The 22,438-nt window shown below is 40.4% G+C and overlaps 3 protein-coding genes across 14 annotated transcripts in view; 2 read left to right on the top strand and 1 right to left on the bottom strand.

Annotated features, from left to right (window-relative positions):
• The window catches only part of LOC105475495 (peroxisomal biogenesis factor 1), a 42,953-nt gene extending 31,245 nt beyond the window's left edge, over positions 1-11,708 (top strand). For 4 of the 7 annotated variants that reach the window (XM_011730806.2, XM_011730810.3, XM_011730808.3 and 1 more), the window contains 8 exons: positions 1,684-1,748; positions 4,106-4,248; positions 4,339-4,442; positions 5,595-5,771; positions 7,220-7,450; positions 8,809-9,006; positions 9,297-9,427; positions 11,208-11,708. In XM_011730806.2, the coding sequence (XP_011729108.2) occupies positions 1,684-1,748; positions 4,106-4,248; positions 4,339-4,442; positions 5,595-5,771; positions 7,220-7,450; positions 8,809-9,006; positions 9,297-9,427; positions 11,208-11,292 (1,134 nt within the window). In that variant the 3' untranslated portion in view covers positions 11,293-11,708. Of the gene's footprint in view, positions 1-1,683; positions 1,749-4,105; positions 4,249-4,338; positions 4,517-5,594; positions 5,772-7,219; positions 7,554-8,808; positions 9,007-9,296; positions 9,428-11,207 lie in introns of those variants that run through there. The other 3 variants (XM_011730809.3, XR_983394.2, XM_024790878.2) reach the window with 3 other exon arrangements.
• Positions 4,104-22,438, bottom strand: part of LOC105475496 (GATA zinc finger domain containing 1) — a 38,343-nt gene continuing 20,008 nt past the window's right edge. For all 6 annotated transcript variants that reach the window (XR_011622130.1, XR_011622129.1, XR_011622132.1 and 3 more), the window contains one exon: positions 4,104-7,479. The gene's annotated coding sequence lies outside the window, so the exon portion shown is untranslated. The remainder of the gene's footprint in view (positions 7,480-22,438) is intronic.
• Positions 20,147-21,764, top strand: LOC139362793 (endogenous retrovirus group W member 1, envelope). The gene is given in 2 exon segments (XM_071094835.1): positions 20,147-21,631; positions 21,633-21,764. Coding segments are annotated over 2 exon segments (1,617 nt in total).

Below are 22,438 nucleotides of genomic sequence, written 5' to 3'. Positions count from 1 at the left end.
TATTGACCAGGCTGGAGTGTACTGACACAATCTTGGCTTACTGCAACCTCCGCCTCCTGGGTTCAAGCTATTCTCCTGCCTCAGCCTCCCGAGTAGCTGGGGTTACAGGCTAATTTTTGTATTTTTAGTAGAGACGGGATTTCACCATGTTGGCTAGGCTGGTTTTGAACTCCTCACCTCAAGTGATCTGCCCGCCTTGGCCTCCCAAAGTGCTGGGATTACAGGTGTGAGTCACAGCGCCCAGCTCAGTTTTGTAATGTATAACTGGGTTTTACCCAGTCGTAAATTACTCTTTTATCATGTTTTTTTGTGAACTGGCAATGATGGAGAAACACTAAAATGCCAGGCTGTTGCCTTGTTCCTGTTATTTGCCTTAGTTCTTTTTTCTTTTTTTTTCTGAGACTGAGTCTTGCTGTGTTACCAGGCTGGAGTGGAGTGGCGTGATCTCGGCTCACTGCAACCTCCGCCTCCTGGGTTCAAGTGATTCCTGCCTCAGCCTCCCGACTAGCTGGGATTACAGGCTCCTGCCACCGCACCTGGTGAATTTTTTTTGTATTTTTAGTAGAGACGGGATTTTACCATGTTGGCCAGGCTAGTCTTGACCTCCTGACCTCGTGATCCACCCGCCTCGGCCTCCCAAAGTGCTGGGATTACAGGTGAGAGCCACAATCCCAGCCTTGCTTTAGTTATTTCTTTTAGCCTCCTCTAGTCCTATAGTTCTCTGACTGTACTGAGGAAATGTAATTAAATATTATTACATTAATAGATATCTATGTGGTTGAATATTAGAAATTCCTTATTTTGGTCACATATCTTGATCAGTAGTTGGTCTTTTGGAGATAGTGATTTTTCACTACAGATTTCTTTAGGACCTATTCAGTTTTTTTTTAAAGATTCCAATTTAAGGAAAGACTATTCTCATTGATTTTGCTATATGCAGGGAAGTTTATTTCGAAAGGTTTTTCAGTTGGCTTTTAGGGAAGATTATATATTCTTTTTTTTTTTTTTTGGCCTTTTCCCACGTTCTAAAAATGATATATTCTTTAAATCCTGTGCAAATACATTGTTTCAGTAATTGAAGGTGCTGATTAAAGTCATATCTCTACACATTTTTAAAATTTTAGATGGAACTTTGTCCCTTCTTAAACCATTCACTTATTCACTTGAAAAAAAATTATTTATCTAATACTTACGTGGCAGACACTGTTTCTGGCACAAGGGATTCAGCAGTGAACAAAACTGCCTTTTTGGAGTTTACATTCTACTAGTGGAGAGTGACAATAAGCAGATAGACACATTCAGTATATAATCCACTGTCAGATGGTGATGGTAAGTCCTATGTAGGAAGAAAAGCAGGGTAAGGAAGCTTAGAGTAAACTGGAGTGAGTCATAGATGGACGTGTCAGAAAAGGGTTTCTGAAGAGGTGGTATTTGAGCAGAGATCTAAATAAAATGAAGCAACAAGCCATGAGAATATCTGGGGGAAAATGTTCTGGGCAGAAGAAACACCAAGCATAGAACTTGTGGTATGTTATTTATTCTAGCACACATTAATTTTAAAAATGTATAAAAGACATCCATTTAATCATATGAAAGATTTCCATGATTCATTTAGTCAGAAACCAAATTTATATTTTCTTTTTAAATAATTTTATCTCAACTCTAATTTTATTTTACCCATAGGGGCCAGAGTTACTCAGCAAATATATTGGAGCAAGTGAACAAGCTGTTCGGGATATTTTTATTAGGTTGGTTCCCTATTAATGTTTTTAAAGTAACTGACTCTGTTATTATTTATCAATCAGTGCTTTTTTTGTTCTTGTTTTTTGAAGAACTGATATTTGAAACCTGTGGTTTATGTGAATTATTAATAAGCTAGAGGACATGGATTCTCTATTTCACCAAATACTACAAAATATTTTAGATATTAAATTTTGGAAATTATTTGGTTTTGTATTTACAATAGAAATACTCCTCAAAGTGGAATCGAAGTGGTTATTCAAAGAAATCTCAGAGTAGATTCTTATATGAAGCAAATAATTGCCCCTAATTTATCTCTAAATTTTCTAAGTTCTAAATTCTTTTTTCCCCCAGTCTCTAATTTATCTCTTATAAATCAAGAGTCCATCTGGCCAATTTAATTTCCGTGAGTGTAACTATTTTGCATATATTAAAAAACTGCATATGAATATAGAAGATGGTATGTAAGGATGAAAATAATTATTCAAATGTGATAGCATTATGGGGAGTTTTAAAATAAAAGTTACTGTTTTACTCTTCCAAAAATTTTATTATAAAATGTACAGTTAAGAGAATATATATAAAATACTTATGCATCTTAAGGAAGAATAATAAAATGAATACTTCATGTATTCACCACCCAGTTTACCAGGAAAAAGCATAAACAAAATAAACCTCTTCTACGTAATTCCTGGGTTAAAGAGAGGTTATAGTGGAAAATATTTGGGAGCAAATGATAATGAAAATACTATCCATTAAAATTGTTAGATGTTGCAAAACTGATTTCAAGGAAAATTTATAGCCTTAAATGTTTAGAAAAGAAAAAAGGTTGAAAGTTAACCACTTATGTATCTATCTCATGAAATTAGGAAAATTATAGATGTACACTAAAAAATAGGTTAAAAGGGAAATAATAAAGATAAGAATGAAGTTTAATGAAACACAAAACAGAGAAGCTCACAAAGCCAAAATTTATTTTTTGAACACTGAGTACAATTGACAATCTCTAGCAAGTTTGATTAAGAAAAAAAAAAAGCATGAATAAACAATTTTAGGGATAAAAAGGGAACCATAACTAAAGATATCCCAGAAATGTAAAAGATAATAAGGGAATATTATGAAAATATTTATGACAATACATTTGAAAACTTAGGTGACACAGACAAAAATAAAATTGACCAAAATTGAACCAAAAAGAAATAAAATCTGAGTAGTCCTATAACTTAGTGAAAAAACTGAGTTAGAAAAGTTAAAAAAATCTTTACACAAATCAAACATCAGACTCAGTTTTCTAGGAGAGTTCTGCCAAACATGCAAGTAGCAGATAATTCTGGTCTATTTTTGGCCCCAGAAGATATATTTTACTTGCCATGCATTTAATGAGATAGCTGTTGGTTTTTTTCAATCACCATGACAGGTGTTTTATATTAGGTGTTATTCTCCAGACATCTAGTCCACCTGTTGCCAGAGATGGAATTAATATTCACTTCTTTAGAATTAAAATTTGTTAATAAATTTAATAAAACTAAAAGTCAAAGTTCAAATTATTAGAAAAGTAAAAGAAAATATATTTTTTGGGAGGCCGAGACGGGCGGATCACGAGGTCAGGAGATCGAGACCATCCTGGCTAACATGGTGAAACCCCGTCTCTACTAAAAACACACAAAAAATTACCCAGGCGCGGTGGCGGGCACCTGTAGTTCCAGCTACACGGGAGGCTGAGGCAGGAGAATGGCGTGAACCCGGGAGGCGGAGCTTGCAGTGAGTGGAGATTGCGCCACTGCACTCCAGCCTGGGCGACAGAGAGACTCCGTCTCAAAAAATAAATAAATAAATAAATAAGAAAAAATTTTTTTAATAGCCCTTACAAAACAGTACCAGCATAATGAGCTTTCCAAATTTTGAATGGGCAAAAGAAATGAATAGGCATTTCACAAAAGAAGTAAGGGTGGCCAATAAGTATATATTAATATAAAAATGGTTACTTGTAATAGAAAGCAAACAAGTGTTTGACTTATTGACCAAGAGTCAGATTTTTGTTTTCGTCCCCGTTAGTCTATCCAGAAGGCACGGGTCTTAATAAACACCTTGACCTCAGCAGTTTACTGAATACGAGGGCAATTTCATATACCTTGCCTTCTTTAAGGGTTTGTTGTAAAGATTAAAATAAGTACATAAATATATATAAATACATTTATGTGTTTATATGTAAATACATACAACTTGCCTTCTTTAAGGGTTTGTTGTAAAAATTAAAAGTACATAAATATATATAAATGCATAAATACATTCATATATATATATGAAATCACTTTGCAAACTCTGAAGCCTGATTCAAATATGAAATGTTGTTTGTTTTTCCCAGAGCACAGGCTGCAAAGCCCTGCATTCTTTTCTTTGATGAATTTGAATCCATTGCTCCTCGGCGGGGTCATGATAATACAGGAGTTACAGACCGAGTAGTTAACCAGTTGCTGACTCAGTTGGATGGAGTAGAAGGCTTACAGGGTAATAATTATAAATACAGAAATAGAATGTTATAACAAAATGTCATCATGTCATCAGATTTTAGTAAAAAAATGTTCTTTTTTCCTCTAGGTGTTTATGTATTGGCTGCGACCAGTCGCCCTGACTTGATTGACCCTGCCCTGCTTAGGCCTGGTCGACTAGATAAATGTGTATACTGTCCTCCTCCTGATCAGGTGACAATTTCATATTTAGAGTCCAAAACCCAACAAATGCTACACTCTTTCCTTGTGAGCTTTACTTCTGCCAGGTAATGGCAATTGTCCTTAGAAGATCAGCTTTCTTAGGGAAAAGCTTTAGCCACTGTTTGCTCAAAGCATAAAAAGATTCTGAATTAGATGCAAAGCCTTTCTTTGGCCCAGTGCAAGTCTGAAAACTTTGTAATCCTTCTGTGTTAGCTGATTGGGGGAAAAAAATGCAAGAAACCTAAAGTATTATATTTTCACATTCTCTTCTGTTCAACGATTACATCCATTATCCTGTCAAAAAAAAACTCTGATACAGAATCAAGCATGTGAATCATAAGCATGTAAGCGGTTTCATAGAGATAATTTTTCAACTCTTCCTAGTCCTGTGTTGTTCCAACTGCTATTCTCCAATTTAGAAGCAAGCAAATAAATGAATGAAAGAACAGATAGACAAATGAATAGTCAAAGGTATAAAGTATCTAAATATATGTTACATGTAGCTATTATTTAAATTATTTAGATTTTCCTTTTGAAATCCCTTCTTGGCACACTTGCCTAAATGTAGAAAATAACCACTGTGTGAATAAGAAATTACTTACACTGAATATTTTGTAGGTTTTTGCTTTTTTCTTTTTCAGACAAGGTCTCACTTTGTCACCCAGGCTGGAGTGCAGTGGTACGATCACAACTCACTGCAGCCTCTGTGTCCCAGGCTCAAGCAATCTTCCTACCTCAGCTTCCCGAGTAGCTGGGACCACAGGCGCACGCTACCACGCCCAGATAATTTTATTTTTAATTTTTGTGTAGAGATGGGGTCTCCCTGTGTTGCCCAGGCTGTTCTTGAACTCCAGGGCTCAAGTGATCCTCCCATCTCAACCTCCCAAAGTATTGGGATTACAGGTGTGCCACCATGCCCAGCCTTAAGAGTGGTGATTTTCATTCATTTTCCTACATATATTATTTCTGTTGGGGAAAAAGTTCCAAGGAAGATAAATAGTAGGCTGTTGGTACATTTTGCAATTTATTTATAAAGCTTTTTTAGATATATAAGGTTAATTTATGAAGAAAATCATAAGACACACAATTTAAGATAATATTTTTAATATTTTTTATTTGTTAAATAAATTTTTCTCCCTTCAGGTGTCACGTCTCGAAATTTTAAATGTCCTCAGTGACTCTCTACCTCTGGCAGATGATGTTGACCTTCAGCATGTAGCATCTGTAACCGACTCCTTTACTGGAGCTGATCTGAAAGCTTTACTTTACAATGCCCAATTGGAGGCCTTACATGGAATGCTGCTCTCAAGTGGACTCCAGGCAAGTTATATGAGGAAGTTGTTATGACATTTTATGAGTGATAAGAGAAGTACAATGTCAAAATTTCAACCTTAAAAAAATGCTATTTTTTAAACAACTTTGGTAAAACTGTATAGAAGTATAAGTTTACCTTTAGTTGAATGTTCCATAGTTGGAATATGGGTTTTGCAGAGAATTTATAATTATGAAGAGTTTGGTGTCTGTTTCTTTAACATTACCTTAATATTGGCAAAAACATGTTGGTGTTTGCAAGGATATTATTTAAATTAGGATACCATGAATTAAATACTACAAACAGAAAAATAATTAGAGTTTTTAGTTTTTTTGTACTTTAACTTCTAAAAAATAATTAGTTAAAGCTGTTGTTTTGAAGCTCAAATTGTCCCAATCTGGCCAATAGGAGCCCCTTTTGTATGGCTCCTATATCTTTATGACATGTCCTCATCATTCTTGAATCACTTCCTCACTTCCAGATACAGTAAGTTATTCTTGGCCAGGTGCAGTGGCTCATGTCTGTAATCCCAGCACTTTGGCAGGCCAAGGCAGGAGGATCATTTGAGCCTAGTTTGAGACCAAACTATGGTTACACAAACTATACCCATTATGGACAACAGACTGGGACTTGTCTCTACGAAAAATTTAAAAATCAGCTGGCCATGGTGGTGCACACCTGTAGTCCTAGCTACTCGGGAGAGGCTGAGGCAGGAGGATCACTTGAGGAAGTCCAGGATGCAGTGAGCCATGATTGTGCCACTGCACTCCAGCATGGATGACAGAGTGAGACCCTGCCCCCCAAAAAGAAAAATATTCTTGGTTTATCTTGTGCTTTCTGTATCCCAACCTTAGCATCAGCCTTTTCTCTAAAGATAGTATTATGATTTTAATATTTACAGTAGATATTTGAACTGTTACATTATAGACTTTACCATATATTTTCTAGGAAGGATTATTCTGTTACTCTTCTTTACCACATTTGGTTGGAATGTCTACAGAGCCTACAGTTTCTAAATCAGATACTCCCTAAGTTTTTGCTATTTTGGCAAGCCATTGAAGTTCTCCCCTCTCCCTTTACTACCAGAAAGGTGTGTATTTGTAGAGCTCTCTATAATGAGAAAGCACTCTATAACATGTTGATTCATCATTTTGGAGTAGAAAAGTATGAATGGAATGTCAGAGACATAAAAATAAAGCCCAGAGGTCTGAGTCTTAGCTTCATTACAGACTTTCTTGGGGGATGGTTGGTAAATTATCTACACATTCTATGTTATCTTTATATTTTAATAGTTAAATTTTTACCATGTGCCTCAAAACCATTAGAGAATTAATGAGTTTTTTGAAAAATGCTTCTAAGTTTCTTGTATTGCTCTGATAGAATACTATGTTATTATTTATTTCTGAGACTAAAATTGTTTACATCTTTAAACTGGTTGTCCTTTTGTGTATTTTAGGATGGAAGTTCCAGCTCTGATAGTGACCTAAGTCTGTCTTCAATGGTCTTTCTTAACCATAGCAGTGGCTCTGACGATTCAGCTGGAGATGGAGAATGTGGCTTAGATCAGTCCCTTGTTTCCTTAGAGATGTCCGAGATCCTTCCAGATGAATCAAAATTCAATATGTACCGGCTCTACTTTGGAAGCTCTTATGAATCAGAACTTGGAAATGGAACCTCTTCTGATTTGGTATCTTGTGCAGTCGTCATTATGCAGTTCTGAAATATAAAGCTACATGTTGGTGTAAAGTTGGAGTGATTTCTCTCCTAACCAGCCCCACATATTCTTCCTGGTTGGTTGGTTCTTCAGTAAAATAGTTTTGTTTCTTGCTTACACTAACTGGTAATTTGCATTCCTTGTTAAGATTTTTAAGACAGGGCTGGGAGCAAGGAACCAAAGTCGTGCGTGGTTGTGGTTACCTTTGGTTTCTTTGAGGTTTCTCTCTCTTACGTAGTGGTTTTAAAATATCTTTAGGAGCAGTTCCATTTTATAGTAAACTTAAATTCTATTATCATGAACAGTTGAGGATAATGAATAATTTGATACAATAATGTAAGAAATTCCTGAAAACAAAATATTATCTGTGATACTTTTGCTGCAAAGTGTAAGCACAGTGAAGGGTGCTAATAATGTTTCAACAGGAAAGTGTTTTGATTAAATGTAGGCAGTATCACTGTTCTACTAGCATTCAACATCTCTTCTCAAAATTAATAGTGGTTCACTGTAATTTTATTGGTACATGTAACATTTGTACATGTATTTGGTTATTTATATGTTTCCTGGTTTTTTGTACACTTACTTTATTAATTTAGGCTTCTTTTTTTTTTTTTTTTTTTTGAGACAGTCTCACTCTATCACCCAGACTAGAGTGCAGTGGCACAATTATGGCTCACTGCAGCCTTGACCTCCTGGGCTTAGGTGATTCTCCCACCTCAGCCTCCTGAGTAGCTGAGTATGCCACCATGCCCAGCTAATTTTTGTACTTTTTGTAGAGACGAGGTTTCACCATGTTGCCCAGGCTGGTCTCAAACTCCTGGGCTCAAGCGATCTGCCTGCCTTGACTTCCCAAAGTGCTAGGATTACAGGTGTGAGCCACTAAACCTAGCCTAACTCAGACTTTAAAAATATAAAAGCAATTCATTTGTATTCCCAAGAGTAGTAAAGTGGTGGTTTAATTTTAGTCTTTAATTCTGTTTTTTATTTATTCTATCTAGAAATGTCCCAGAGACTTAGTATAAATTTACTTTCTGAAAACAAAGAAACCTGTCCTTGGGCATTAGTGTGTTGGATTTAAGCAACGAAGTTAAAAAAACCTACCCTGTGTTATGGCAATTTTCGCTCGATGGTGGTTCTATAACACAGGTATCAGTGAACCTTTATAGAAGAGGAACAACTTTTCAACTGCTTAATTTCAGTTAATTAACATGTATACTTATCTATGTTAATGTCTTATTGCTTAAAATGTTTAATTTTTATCTTTGGTAAACACATAGTTTCTTCTCTCCCCCTCTTCCTTTCATCTTTCATTACTACAATTTACCACGCAGAGCTCACAGTGTCTCTCTGCACCAAGCTCCGTGACTCAGGATTTGCCTGGAGTTCCTGGGAAAGACCAGTTGTTTTCACAGCCTCCAGTGTTAAGGACAGCTTCACAAGAGGGTTGCCAAGAACTTACACAAGAACAAAGAGATCAACTGAGGGCAGATATCAGTATTATCAAAGGCAGATACCAGAGCCAAAGTGGAGTATGACTTTTTCCCCCTCATTATAATTGTTAAAACTTCTTAAAAATTGTTTCACCCTTTTGATATGTATTTCTTTGACTTATAAATGAGCTATATTTATAAACAAGGGACCAGAACACATTAACTCAGTCATGGTTATGTGCTTCCTTGCTTTCAGTGTTTCATTATCTTATAAGGAAGAGAATGTATGGTCTCTTGAAAAAACTGACAAAAAGAAATAACAATTGGACTACCATATTTTTTTTCACATCCCTAATTTAACTCTTTGTCAATTTCTTTTTTTACTTAAGGAGGATGAATCCATTAACCAACCAGGACCAATTAAAACCAGACTGGCTATCGGTCAGTCACATTTAATGACTGCACTTGGTCACACAAGACCATCCATTAGTGAAGACGACTGGAAGAATTTTGCTGAGCTGTAAGTAACAGATTCTGTTTTGGAAGTACAGCTACTATTGTAAGTGACATAGTATTACACTTAAACCTTTAAAGTTCGTGTTTAAAATAAAAAAAAATTTTGAATATGTAAAAGCCAATTCAAAAATATGTGTCGTATTTGCATTTAAAAATACCAAAATTTCAGAAGTACAGAAGTCAAAATTGAGTTTTCATTAACCAGTTCATTTGATTATATTTGAATTATTCATAATAGACTAATTTAATTTTAGTAACTTTGGGCTGAGCGCAGTGGCTCATGCCTGTAATCCCAGCACTTTGGGAGGCCAAGGCAGGTGGATCACCTGAGGTCAGGAGTTCGAGGCCAACCTGACCAACATGGGGAAATCCCATTTCTACTAAAAATAAAAAAATTAGCCGGGTGTGGTGGCATGCACCTATAGTCCCAGCTACTCGGGAGGCTGAGACAGGAGAATTGCTTGAACCCAGGAGGTGGAGGTTGCAGAGAGCCGAGATCGCACCACTGCACTCCAGCCTGGGTGACAGAGCAAGACTGTCTTGCTAAAAAAAACAATTTAGTAACTTTGAAGAAATAAGGAAAATTAAAAGTTCAAAGTGATTCTAATGTCTAGTTTATAAAATTTTGTTATAAAAACACCTGTTTTGCCTTCAAAATAATTTATATTAATATTTTATTGATCTCAAGAACAAATAAATACATTCAGATTTATTCATTTGTGGACCACATTTGTTACACATTGGATTTAAAGGATCCTTGCAATTGAGTTTATGACCACCTATGAATCTGAGACCCATGGACTGGGAAGCATTCTAGGTCAATGATTCAGTGTAATTGAATTTAAGAGATGTTTATTCCTGGTCTTTAGAAGCTGCTGTCCTTTGCTATCTAATTTTGCAGTACTTTGGAGTATGTATGTATGTGTACATAAGTTAGTGCTATGTATTTATTAAAGAAGAATCAGAAAACAGAGGTAAGGAAAAACAAGGAAACAAATTTCCCTTAACCTCACCACCTCCCAAAGCATATCTGTTTATATGCTTATATATTTTTTCCTATTCTGAAAAGAACAGTCTGTACATATTGCTATATAGCAGTCCCCCTTTATCCACATACATCCTGAAAATTGTTTTACATTTTAAATGTTAATTACTTTATTGCTTTTAAATGTCATTTTATAGTGTAGCTATGCCACAATATCCAATTTTTAGACATTTAAATTGCTCCCAGGCAATGTGGTAATGAACATTCTTGCAGCTGAATATATGCACATATCTAATTGTTTCACTGGGATAGAGGTGGAATTGTTGCGTAACAGGGAGTTCACAATTTTTAAGGCTTTCGAAATGTATTGCCCAATTGCCTTCCAGAAATACTGTACAATATATATTTCAACAGCATTATGTGAGAGTGCCAGATATACTGCACCATCACAAACATTGTGTGTTGCAGTATTTTTCTAAACTTGGCCCTTTTGATTTTAGAAAAATGATATCTTAATAATTTACATTTATTTGATTAAAAGTATAGAAGTTACAATTTTTCATATTATTCATTGTCATTTGTATTTTATCTTTCTAACTTGTCTCTTCTTCCCCTTTGCTCTGTTTTCTATTGGAATGCAACTTTATTTGTAAGAATTCTTTTTAATTTCTGCGACTGGCATTTTTTTTTCTAGTTTGTTATTTCCCGTTCATTTCTTTTGTGTTTGCCAACAATCCATTATCTTTTGTTTTATGATGGTAGTATTTACACATATTAAATTATCTCTTTCTTTTTTCAGATATGAAAGCTTTCAAAATCCAAAGAGGAGAAAAAATCAAAGTGGAACAATGTTTCGACCTGGACAGAAAGTAACTTTAGCATAAAATATACTTCTTTTTGGTTTTGTTTTGTTTTGTTTTTTGATGGCTTGTCCATATGTTGTAACAGGAAAAAAATGGTGTCTGTAAATTTCTTCTTAATTTAACAAATGTGGTTAATTTATAAAATCACAGATTGATAAATGCTATAATTAGGTAATGATCAGGACTGAGATTAATACTGTAGTATAAATTAGGACATTTATAACAGATTCCATATTTTATTTCCTATAAATAATATTAGCCAAATGCTGGAACTAATTTATTTCTTTTGAGGAAAACATAATAAAGAATGTAATTAAATTTAAATTTCTTGGAATTCCCAGTTGTATATTCATCATCTTTGTAGCATTTGACAAATTTTATGCTTAGCAGCTTCTTCACTGTTTTGAAATAAAATATTCTATTACCTACTGATACAATTATCTGTTCTTTGTAGATCAAAAATTGTGAAATTTACACATAATTCAAATACATTTAATTATCTGCTCAACCAGAAATGAAATCATATCCCCCTAATATACTACATCCAGCTCCAAGCCCAAGATATTTAAATGACATCCATTCCTCTCCTAGTTCCCGTTATAATTTTATCTTGATATTCTCTCATATATGAACTAAATTATAAAGTTAGCCGCCATCAATACAATCTGTGTATCTAATATCTAACTATATAGTAATGCGGTAAGGGAACAGCAAAAAAGAGAACATTAATCAAAATATACAGATAAGCCTGGGCAACACAGTGAGACCCCATCTCTTAAAAAAAAAAATTAGCCATGCATGATGGTGTGCTTCTAGTCCCAGAGACTTGGGAGGCTGAGGCAGGAGGATCACTCGATCCCAGGAGGTTCTGGTTCTAAACCAGCAAAGCTCAGAATCCCAGGGGATAGAAACAAAGACTTTGTGGATCACTAGGATAAAACTGAGAAGCACCACCCCCTAATGCACTTTGTTTCTCAGTTCTTTGATGACATCACTGAGCTGACATACCTGCCTTCTTTTCACCATAAAGTGAGTTTCATGATCAGAAGCAATGTCTATGGGATAGCATAACAATGTAAAAACCATTTAGTAAGTTCATGAAAGGTGGTGGTGGTAAAAGTTTGGAGAACATACAAAACAAATACAATTCCAAGGTGTGTCCCTTCCAGGAAGGACGAATTGCTACCTGCTCTGTGATAGAAGAGGATCAGATGTAATCAGCCTGCCATCAGACTTGGGCTGGTCTCTTCTGGGTGTGGGCTTGTCTGGTTGGTCACTGCTGCTGACAAGTAGGCTGTCAGTATAGCTGGGTTGTCATGTCAGCTGTGGTGAGGGGGAGGTCCACATTGTGGAGGCCACATCCCCGCAATCTTGGCCAATTTGACCATGAATCTTAAGCACTGGGGTGGCTGGAAAAGATGGCTGATTGACATCCATACAGAGGTCATCTTTTGACCACTTGATTAGTGTAAGCACTGAAGGCTTTTAACTGAGCATTCACACAGGACACAAATATTCTGATTCTTTGGGCCCATTCCAAGAACTCTGGGCATACTTTTCCTCCAGACCTCATACCCAGTTGTGTTCTTTCCAAATTTCTGGTCATCTGGTTACGTTATCAGCCACTATCTGTGAATCAGCCTAGATTTTTATATCAGACATTTCTACCTCCTGACAGAATGGAGGAGATATGTTACTTAACAATACTGTTCCCTTGGAAGATTTCCTATCTCCACTATTTGTAAGGGCTACTCCCTCAATGTAGCAGTAATGCTTTCATTCTGATGGGTAAGTCACAGTGGAATTCTGGGTCTTCAGGAATTAGTGTTAGTGCATCCCCTGTGACCTGCACGTATACATCCAGATGGCCTGAAGTAACTGAAGTAACAAAAGAAGGGAAAATGGCCTGTTCCTGCCTTAACTGATGACATTCTGCCATTGTGATTTGTTCCTGCCCAACCTTAACTGAGCAATTAACCTTGTGAAATTCCTTCTCCTGGCTCAAAACCTCCCCCACTGAGCACCTTGTCACCCGCGCCCCTGCCGGTAAGAGAAAACCCCCTTTGATTGTAATTTTCCACTACCCACCCAAATCCTATAAAATGGCCCCACACCTATCTCCCTTCACTGACTCCTTTTTCAGACTCAGCCCACCTGCACCCAGGTGAAATAAACAGCTTTGTTGCTCACACGAAGCCTGTTTGGTGGACTCTCTTCACATGGACGCGTGTGACATTTGGTGCCGAAACCCGGGACAGGAGAACTCCTTTGGGAGACCAGTCCCCTGTCCTTGCCCTCACTCTGTGAGGACATCCACCTATGACCTTGGGTCCTCAGACCAACCAGCCCAAGGAACATCTCACCAGTTTCAAATCAGGTAAGCAGTCTTTTCACTCTCTTCTCCAGCCTCTCTTGCTACCCTTCATCTCCCTGTCCTTCCAATTCCACTTCTTTTTCCTCTCTAGTAGAGACAAAGGAGACACATTTTAGCCATGGACCCAAAACTCCAGCGCCGATCACAGACTCGGGAAGACAGTCTTCCCTTGGTATTTAATCACTGTGGGGATGCCTGCCTGATTATTCACCCACGCTCCACTGGTGTCTGATCACCATGGGGACGCCTGCCTTGGTCACTCACCCACATTCCCTTGGTGGCAAATCAACTGCAGGGATGCCTGCTTTGGCTCCCCACCTACCCCCTTCTCTGTGTCTCTACCTTTCTCTAAACTTACCTCCTTCACTATGGGCAACCTTCCACCCTCCATTCCCCCTTCTTCACCCTTAACCTGTGTTCTTAAAAACCTAAAACCTCTTCAACTCACACCTGACCTAAAACCTAAATGCTTATTTTCTTCTGCAACACCACTTAGCCCCAATACAAACTTGATAATGGCTCTAAATGGCCAGAAAATGGTACTTTCAATTTCTCCATCCTACAAGATCTGGATAATTTTTATCAAAAAATGGGCAAATGGTCTGAGATGCCTGATGTCCAGGCATTCTTTTCCACGTTGGTCCCTCCCTAGTCTCTGCTCCCAATGCGACTCATCCCAAATCTTTCTTCTTTCTCTCCTGTCTGTTCCTTCAGTCTCCACCCCAAGCTCTGAGTCCTCTGAATCCTCCTTTTCTACAGACCCATCTGACCTCCTCCCCAGGCTGCTCCGAGCCAGGCTGAGCCACATCCCAATTCTTCCTCAGCCTTTGCTCCCCGACCCTATAATCCTTTTATCACCTCCCTTCCTCACACCCAGTCCGGCTTACAGTTTCGTTCCGTGATTAGCCCTCCCCCACCTGCCCAACAATTTCCTCTTAAAGAGGTGGCTGGAGCTGAAGGCATAGTCAAGGTTAATGCTCCTTTTTCTTTATCCGACCTCTCCCAAATCAGCATTTAGGCTCTTTTTCATCAAATATAAAAACCCAGCCCAGTTCATGGCCCTTTTGGCAACAACCCTTAGATGCTTTACAGCTGTAGACCCTGAAGGGTCAGAAGGCCGTCTTATTCTCAATATGCATTTTATTACCCAGTCTGCTCCCAACATTAAATAAAGCTCCAAAAATTAAATTCCGGCCCTCAAACCCCACAACAGGACTTAATTAACCTCACCTTCAAGGTGTACAATAATAGACTAAAGGCAGCCAAGTAGCAACGTATTTGAGATGCAATTCCTTGCCTCCACTGTGAGAGAAACCCCAGCCACGTCTCCAGCACACAAGAACTTAAAAATGCCTGAACCGCAGTGGCCAGGCATTCCTCCAGGACCACCTCCCCCAGGATCTTGCTTCAAGTGCTGGAAACCTGGCCATTGGGACAAGGAATGCCTGCAGCCTGGGATTCCTCCTAAGCCATGTCCCATCTGTGCAGGACCCCGCTGGAAATCAGATTGTACAACTCACCCAGCAGCCACTCCCAGAGTCCCTGGAACTCTGGTCCAAGGCTCTCTGACTCCTTCCCAGATCTTCTCGACTGAAGACTGATGCTGCCCGATTGCCTCAGAAGCCCCCCGGACAATCACGGACACCGAACTTCAGGTAACTCTCACAGTGGTGGGTAAGTCTATCCCCTGTTTAATCAAAACAGGGGCTACCCACTCCACATGACCTTCTTTTCAAGGGCCTGTTTCTCTTGTCCCCATAACTATTGTGGGTATTGATGGCCAAGCTTCAAAACCCCTTAAAACTCCCCCACTCTGGTGCCAACTTGGACAACATTCTTTTATGCACTCTTTTTTAGTTATCCCCACCTGCCCAGTTCCCTTATTAGGCCGAGACATTTTAATCAAATTATCTGCTTCCCTGACTATTCCTGGGCTACAGCCACATCTCATTGCTGCCCTTCTTCCCAACCCAAAGCCTCCTTCATACTTCCTCTCGTATCCCCCACCTTAACCCACAAGTATGGGACACCTCCACTCCCTCCCTGGCAACCGATCACATTCCCATTACTATCCCATTAAAACCTAATCACCCTTACCCTGCTCAATGCCAGTATCCCATCCCACAACAGACTTTAAAGGGATTGAAGCCTGTTATCACTTGCCTGCTACAGCATGGGCTTCTAAAACCTATAAACTCTCCATACAATTCCCCCATTTTACCTGTCCAAAAACCAGACAAGTCTTACAGGTTAGTTCAGGATCTGTACCTTATCAACAAATTGTTTTGCCTATCCACCCTGTGGTGCCCAACTCATACACTCTTTTGTCCTCGATGCCTTCCTCCACAACTCACTATTCCGTCCTTGATCTTAAAGGTGCTTTTTTCACTATTCCCCTGCACCCTTCATCCCAGCCTCTCTTTGCTTTTACCTGGACTATCCCTGACACCCATGAGTCCCAGCAGCTTACCTGGGCTGTACTGCCACAAGGCTTCAGGGACAGCCCTCATTACTTCAGCCAAGCTTTCTCTCATGATTTACTTTCTTTCCACCCCTCTGCTTCTCACCTTATTCAATATATTGATGACCTACTTTGTAGCCCCTCCTTTAAATCTTCTCAACAAGACACCCTCCTGCTCCTTCAACATTTATTCTCCAAAGGATATTGGGTATCCCCCTCCAAAGCTCAAATTTCTTCTCCATCCGTTACCTATCTCGGCATAATTCTTCATGAAAACACACGTGCTCTCCCTGCCGACTGTGTCCAGCTGATCTCTCAAACCCCAACCCCTTCTATAAAAACAGCAACTCCTTTTGGGAGTGCGGTCTACAAGGACACTTGAAAAAAGATTGTCCAAGTAGAAATAAGCTGCCCCCTTGTCCATGCCCCTTATGTCAAGGGAATCACTGGAAGGCCCACTGCCCCCAGGGGATGAAGGTCCTCTGAGTCAGAAGCCACTAACCAGATGATCCAGCAGCAGGACTGAGAGTGACCGGGGCAAGCGCCAGCCCATGCCATCACCCTCACAGAGCCCTGGGTATGCTTGACCATTGAGGGCCAGAAGGTTAACTGTCTCCTGGACACTGGCATGGCCATCTCAGTCTTACTCTCCTGTCCCGGTCAACTGTCCTCCAGATCTGTCATTATCTGAGGGGTCCTAGGACAGCCAGTCACTAGATATTTCTCCCAGCCACTAAGTTGTGACTGGGGAGCTTTACTCTTTTCACATGCTTTTCTAATTATGCCTGAAAGCCCCACTCCCTTGTTAGGGACAGACATTCTAGCAAAAGCAGGGGCCATTATACACCTGAATATAGGAGAAGGAGCACCTGTTTGCTGTCCCCTGCTTGAGGAAGGAATTAATCCTGAAGTCTGCGCAACAGAAGGACAATATGGATGAGCAAAAAATGCCCATCCTGTTCCAGTTAAACTAAAGGATTCTGCCTCCTTTCCCTACCAAAGGCAGTACCCCCTCAGACCCAAGGCCCAACAAGGACTCCAGAAGATTGTTAAGGACCCAAAAGCCCAAGGCCTAGTAAAACCATGCAACAGCCCCTGCAATACTCCAATTTTAGGAGTACAGAAACCCAATGGACAGTGGAGGTTAGTGCAAGATCTCAGGATTATCAATGAGGCCGCTGTCCTTCTATACCCAGCTGTACCTAACCCTTATAATCTGCTTTCCCAAATCCCAGAGGAAGCAGAGTGGTTTACAGTTCTGGACCTTACGGATGCCTTTCTCTGCATCCCTGTACATCCTGTCTCTCAATTCTTGTTTGCTTTTGAAGATCCTTCAAACACAACATCTCAGCTCACCTGGACTACTTTACCCCAAGGGTTCAGGGATAGCCCCCATCTATTTGGCCAGGCATTAGCCCAAGACTTGAGCCAGTTCTCATACCTGGACACTCTTGTCCTTCGGTACGTGGATGATTTACTTTTAGCTGCCCATTCAGAAACCTTGTGCCATCAAGCCACCCAAGCACTCTTAAATTTAAATTTCCTCACTACCTGTGGTGACAAGGTTTCCAAACCAAAGGCTCAGTTCTGCTCACAGCAGGTTAAATACTTAGGGCTAAAATTATCCAAAGGCACCAGAGCCCTCAGTGAGGAATGTATCCGACTATACTGGCTTATCCTCAACCCAAAACCCTAAAGCAACTAAGAGGGTTCCTTGTCATAACAGGTTTCTGCCGAACATGGATTCACGGGTACGGCGAAATAGCCAGACCATTATATACACTAATTAAGGAAACTCAGAGAGCCAATATCCTTTTAGTAAGATGGACACCTGAAGCAGAAGCGGCTTTCCAGGCCCTAACCCAAGCCCCCGTGTTAAGCTTGCCAACGGGGCAAGACTTTTCTTTATATGTCACAGAAAAAACAGCACTAGCTCTAGGAGTCCTTACACAGGTCCGAGGGACCAGCTTGCAACCCGTGGCATCCCTGAGTAAGGAAATTGATGTAGTGGCAAAGGGTCAGCCTCATTGTTTACGGGTAGTGGCAGCAATAGCCGTCTTAGTATCTATAGCGGTTAAAATAATACAGGGAAGAGATCTTACTGTGTGGACATCTCATGATGTGAATGGCATACTCACTGCTAAAGGAGACTTGTGGCTGTTAGACAACTGTTTACTTAAATATTAGGCTCTATTACTTGAAGGGCCAGTGCTGCGACTACGCACTTGTGCAACTCTGAACCCAGTCACATTTCCTCCAGACAATGAAGAAAAGATAGAACATAACTGCCAACAAGTAATTGCTCAAACCTATGCTGCTCGAGGGGACCTTTTAGAGGTTCCCTTGACTGATCCCAACCTCAACTTCTATACTGATGGAAGTTCCTTTGTAGAAAAAGGACTTCAAAAAGTAGGGTATGCACTGGTCAGTTATAATGGAATACTTGAAAGTAATCCCCTCACTCCAGGAACTAGTGCTCAGCTGGCAGAACTAATAGCCCTCACTCAGGCACTAGAATTAGGAGAAGGAAGAAGGGTAAATATATATACAGACTCTAAATACGCTTATCTAGTCCTCCATGCCCATGCAGCAATACGGAGAGAAAGGGAAATCCTAACTTCCGAGGGAACACCTATCAAACATCAGGAAGCCATTAGGAAATTACTGTTGGCTGTATGAAAACCTAAAGAGGTGGCAGTCTTACACTGCCAGGGTCATCAGAAAGGAAAGGAAAGGGAAATAGAAGAGAAGCGCCAAGCAGGTATTAAAGCCAAAAGAGCCGCAAGGCAGGATCCTCTAATAGAAATGCTTATAGAAGGACCCCTAGTATAGGGTAATCCCCTCCGGGAAACCAAGCCCCAGTACTCACCAGGAGAAAGAGAATGGGGAACCTCACGAGGACATAGTTTTCTCCCCTCAGGATGGCTAGCCACCGAAGAAGGGAAAATACTTTTGCCTGCAGCTAACCAATGGAAATTACTTAAAACCCTTCAACAAACCTTTTACTTAGGCATTGATAGCACCCATCAGATGGCCAAATCATTTTTTACTGGACCAGGCCTTTTCAAAACTATCAAGCAGATAGTCAGGGCCTGTGAAGTGTGCCAAAGAAATAATCCCCTGCCTTATTGCCAAGCTCCTTCAGGAGAACAAAGAACAGGCCATTACCCAGGAGAAGACTGGCAACTAGATTTTACCCACATGCCCAAATCTCAGGGATTTCAGTATCTACTAGTCTGGGTAGATACTTTGGTTGGGAACAGGCCTTCCCCTGTAGGACAGAAAAGGCCCAAGAGATAATAAAGGCACTAGTTCATGAAATGATTCCCAGATTCGGACTTCCCCGTGGCTTACAGAGTGACAATAGCCCTGGTTTCAAGGCTACAGCAACCCAGGGAGTATCCTAGGCATTAGGTATACAATATCACTTACACTGTGCCTGGAGGCCACAGTCCTCAGGGAAGGTCGAGAAAATGAACAAAACACTCAAACGACATCTAAAAAAGCTAACCCAGGAAACTCACCTCACATGGCCTTCTTTGTTGCCTATAGTCTTACTAAGAATCCGAAACTCTCCCCAAAAAGCAGGACTTAGCCCATACGACATGCTGTATGGACGGCCCTTCCTAACCAATGACCTTGTGCTTGACCGAGAAACGGCCAACTTAGTTGCAGACATCACTTCCTTAGCCAAATATCAACAAGTTCTTAAAACATTACAAGGAGCCTGTCCCCGAGAAGAGGGAAAGGAACTATTCCACCCTGGTGGTATGGTATTAGTCAAGTCCCTTCTCTCTAATTCCCCATCCCTAGATACATCCTGGGAAGGATCCTACCCAGTCATTTTATCTACCCCAACTGCGGTTAAAGTGGCTGGAGTTGAGTCATGGATACATCACACTCGAGTCAAACCCTGGATACAGCCAAAGGAACCTGAAAATCCAGGAGACAACGCTAGCTATTCCTGTGAACCTCTAGAGGATTTGCGCCTGCTCTTCAAACGACAACCAGGAGGAAAGTAACTAAAATCGTAAATCCCCATGGCCCTCCCTTATCATATTTTTCTCTTTACTGTTCTCTTACCCCCTTTCACTCTCACTGCACCCCCTCCATGCCGCTGTACGACCAGTAGCTCCCCTTACCAAGAGTTTCTATGGAGAATGCAGCGTCCTGGAAATATTGATGCCCCATCGTATAGGAGTTTATCTAAGGGAACCCCCACCTTCACTGCCCACACCCATACGCCCCGCAACTGTTATAATGCTGCCACTCTTTGCATGCAATCAAATACTCACTATTGGACAGGAAAAATGATTAATCCTAGTTGTCCTGGAGGACTTGGAGCCACTGTCTGTTGGACTTACTTCACCCATACCAGTATGTCTGATGGGAGTGGAGTTCAAGATCAGGCAAGAGAGAAACACATAGAAGAAGTAATCTCCCAACTGACCCGGGTACATAGCACCTCTAGCCCCTACAGAGGACTAGATCTCTCAAAACTACATGAAACCCTCCGTATCCATACTCGCCTGGTAAGCCTATTTAATACCACCCTCCTTGGGCTCCATGAGGTCTCGGCCCAAAACCCTACTAACTGTTGGATGTGCCTCCCCCTGCACTTCAGGCCATACATTTCAATCCCTGTACCTGAACAATGGAACAACTTCAGCACAGAAATAAACACCACTTCTGTTTTAGTAGGACCTCTTGTTTCCAACCTGGAAATAACCCGTACCTCAAACCTCACCTGTGTAAATTTTAGCAGTACTATAGACACAACCAACTCCCAATGCATCAGGTGGGTAACTCCTCCCACACGAATAGTCTGCCTACCCTCAGGAATATTTTTTGTCTGTGGTACCTCAGCCTATCATTGTTTGAATGGCTCTTCAGAATCTATGTGCTTCCTCTCATTCTTAGTGCCACCTATGACCATCTACACTGAACAAGATTTATACAATTATGTCATACATAAGCCCCGCAACAAGAGAGTACCCATTCTTCCTTTTGTTATAGGAGCAAGAGTGCTAGGTGGACTAGGTACTGGCATTGGCGGTATCACAACCTCTACTCAGTTCTACTACAAACTATCTCAAGAACTAAATGGTGACATGGAACGGGTTGCCGACTCGCTGGTCACCTTGCAAGATCAACTTAACTCCCTAGCAGCAGTAGTCCTTCAAAATCAAAGAGCTTTAGACTTGCTAACTGCCGAAAGAGGGGGAACCTGTTTATTTTTAGGGGAAGAATGCTGTTATTATGTTAATCAATCTGGAATCATCAGTGAGAAAGTTAAAGAAATTAAAGATCGAATACAACGTAGAGCAAAGGAGCTTCAAAACACTGGACCCTGGGGCCTCCTCAATCAATGGATACCCCGGATTCTCCCCTTCTTAGGACTTCTAGCAGCTATAATATTGCTACTCCTCTTTGGACCCTGTATCTTTAACCTCCTTGTTAAGTTTGTCTCTTCTAGAATCAAAGCTATAAAACTACAAATGGAGCCCCAGATGCAGTCCATGACTTAAGTTCTACCGCAGACCCCTGGACCGGCCTGCTAGCCCATGATCCGATGTTAATGACATCAAAGGCACCCCTCCTGAGGAAATCTCAACTGCACAACCCCTACTACGCCCCAATTCAGCAGGAAGCAGTTAGAGCAGTCATCGACCAACCTCCCCAATAGCACTTAGGTTTTCCTGTTGAGAGGGGGCACTAAGAGACAGGACTAGCTGGATTTCCTAGGACAACTAAGAATCCCTAAGGCTAGCTGGGAAGGTGACCGCATCCACCTTTAAACAGGGGGCTTGCAACTTAGCTCACACCTGACCAATCAGAGAGCTCACTAAAATGCTGATTAGGCAAAAACAGAAGGTAAAGAAATAGCCAATCATCTATTGCCTGAGAGCACAGCGGGAGGGACAAGGATCGGGATATAAACCCAGGCATTCCAGCTGGCAACAGCAACCCCCTTTGGGTCCCCTCCCTTTGTATGGGAGCTCTGTTTTCACTCTATTTCACTCTATTAAATCTTGCAACTACACTCTTCTGGTCCGTGTTTGTTACAGCTCAAGCTGAGCTTTCCCTCGCTGTCCACCACTGCTGTTTGCTGCCATCGCAGACCCGCTGACTCCCATCCCTCTCCCTTACAATAGTAAGCAATTAATTTGGATTTGCGAATTGATCAGTCCAAAGTGGCTGCCAGTTTGAAAATCTCAGGAAGGTACCATATATACTAAGAGAAGCCCTGACATGAGGGCCTAAGCCAAAAGTTGGCCCACATCCTTCCTCTTCCAAATTTAGGATGGGCACTATAAGGATAAATATGAATT

Source organism: Macaca nemestrina, chromosome 4 (genome assembly GCF_043159975.1).
Source record: "Macaca nemestrina isolate mMacNem1 chromosome 4, mMacNem.hap1, whole genome shotgun sequence".
Taxonomy (NCBI): domain Eukaryota; kingdom Metazoa; phylum Chordata; class Mammalia; order Primates; family Cercopithecidae; genus Macaca; species Macaca nemestrina.
Note: the sequence above shows the minus strand (reverse complement) of the source record. Positions and strands in the feature narration are given on the sequence as shown.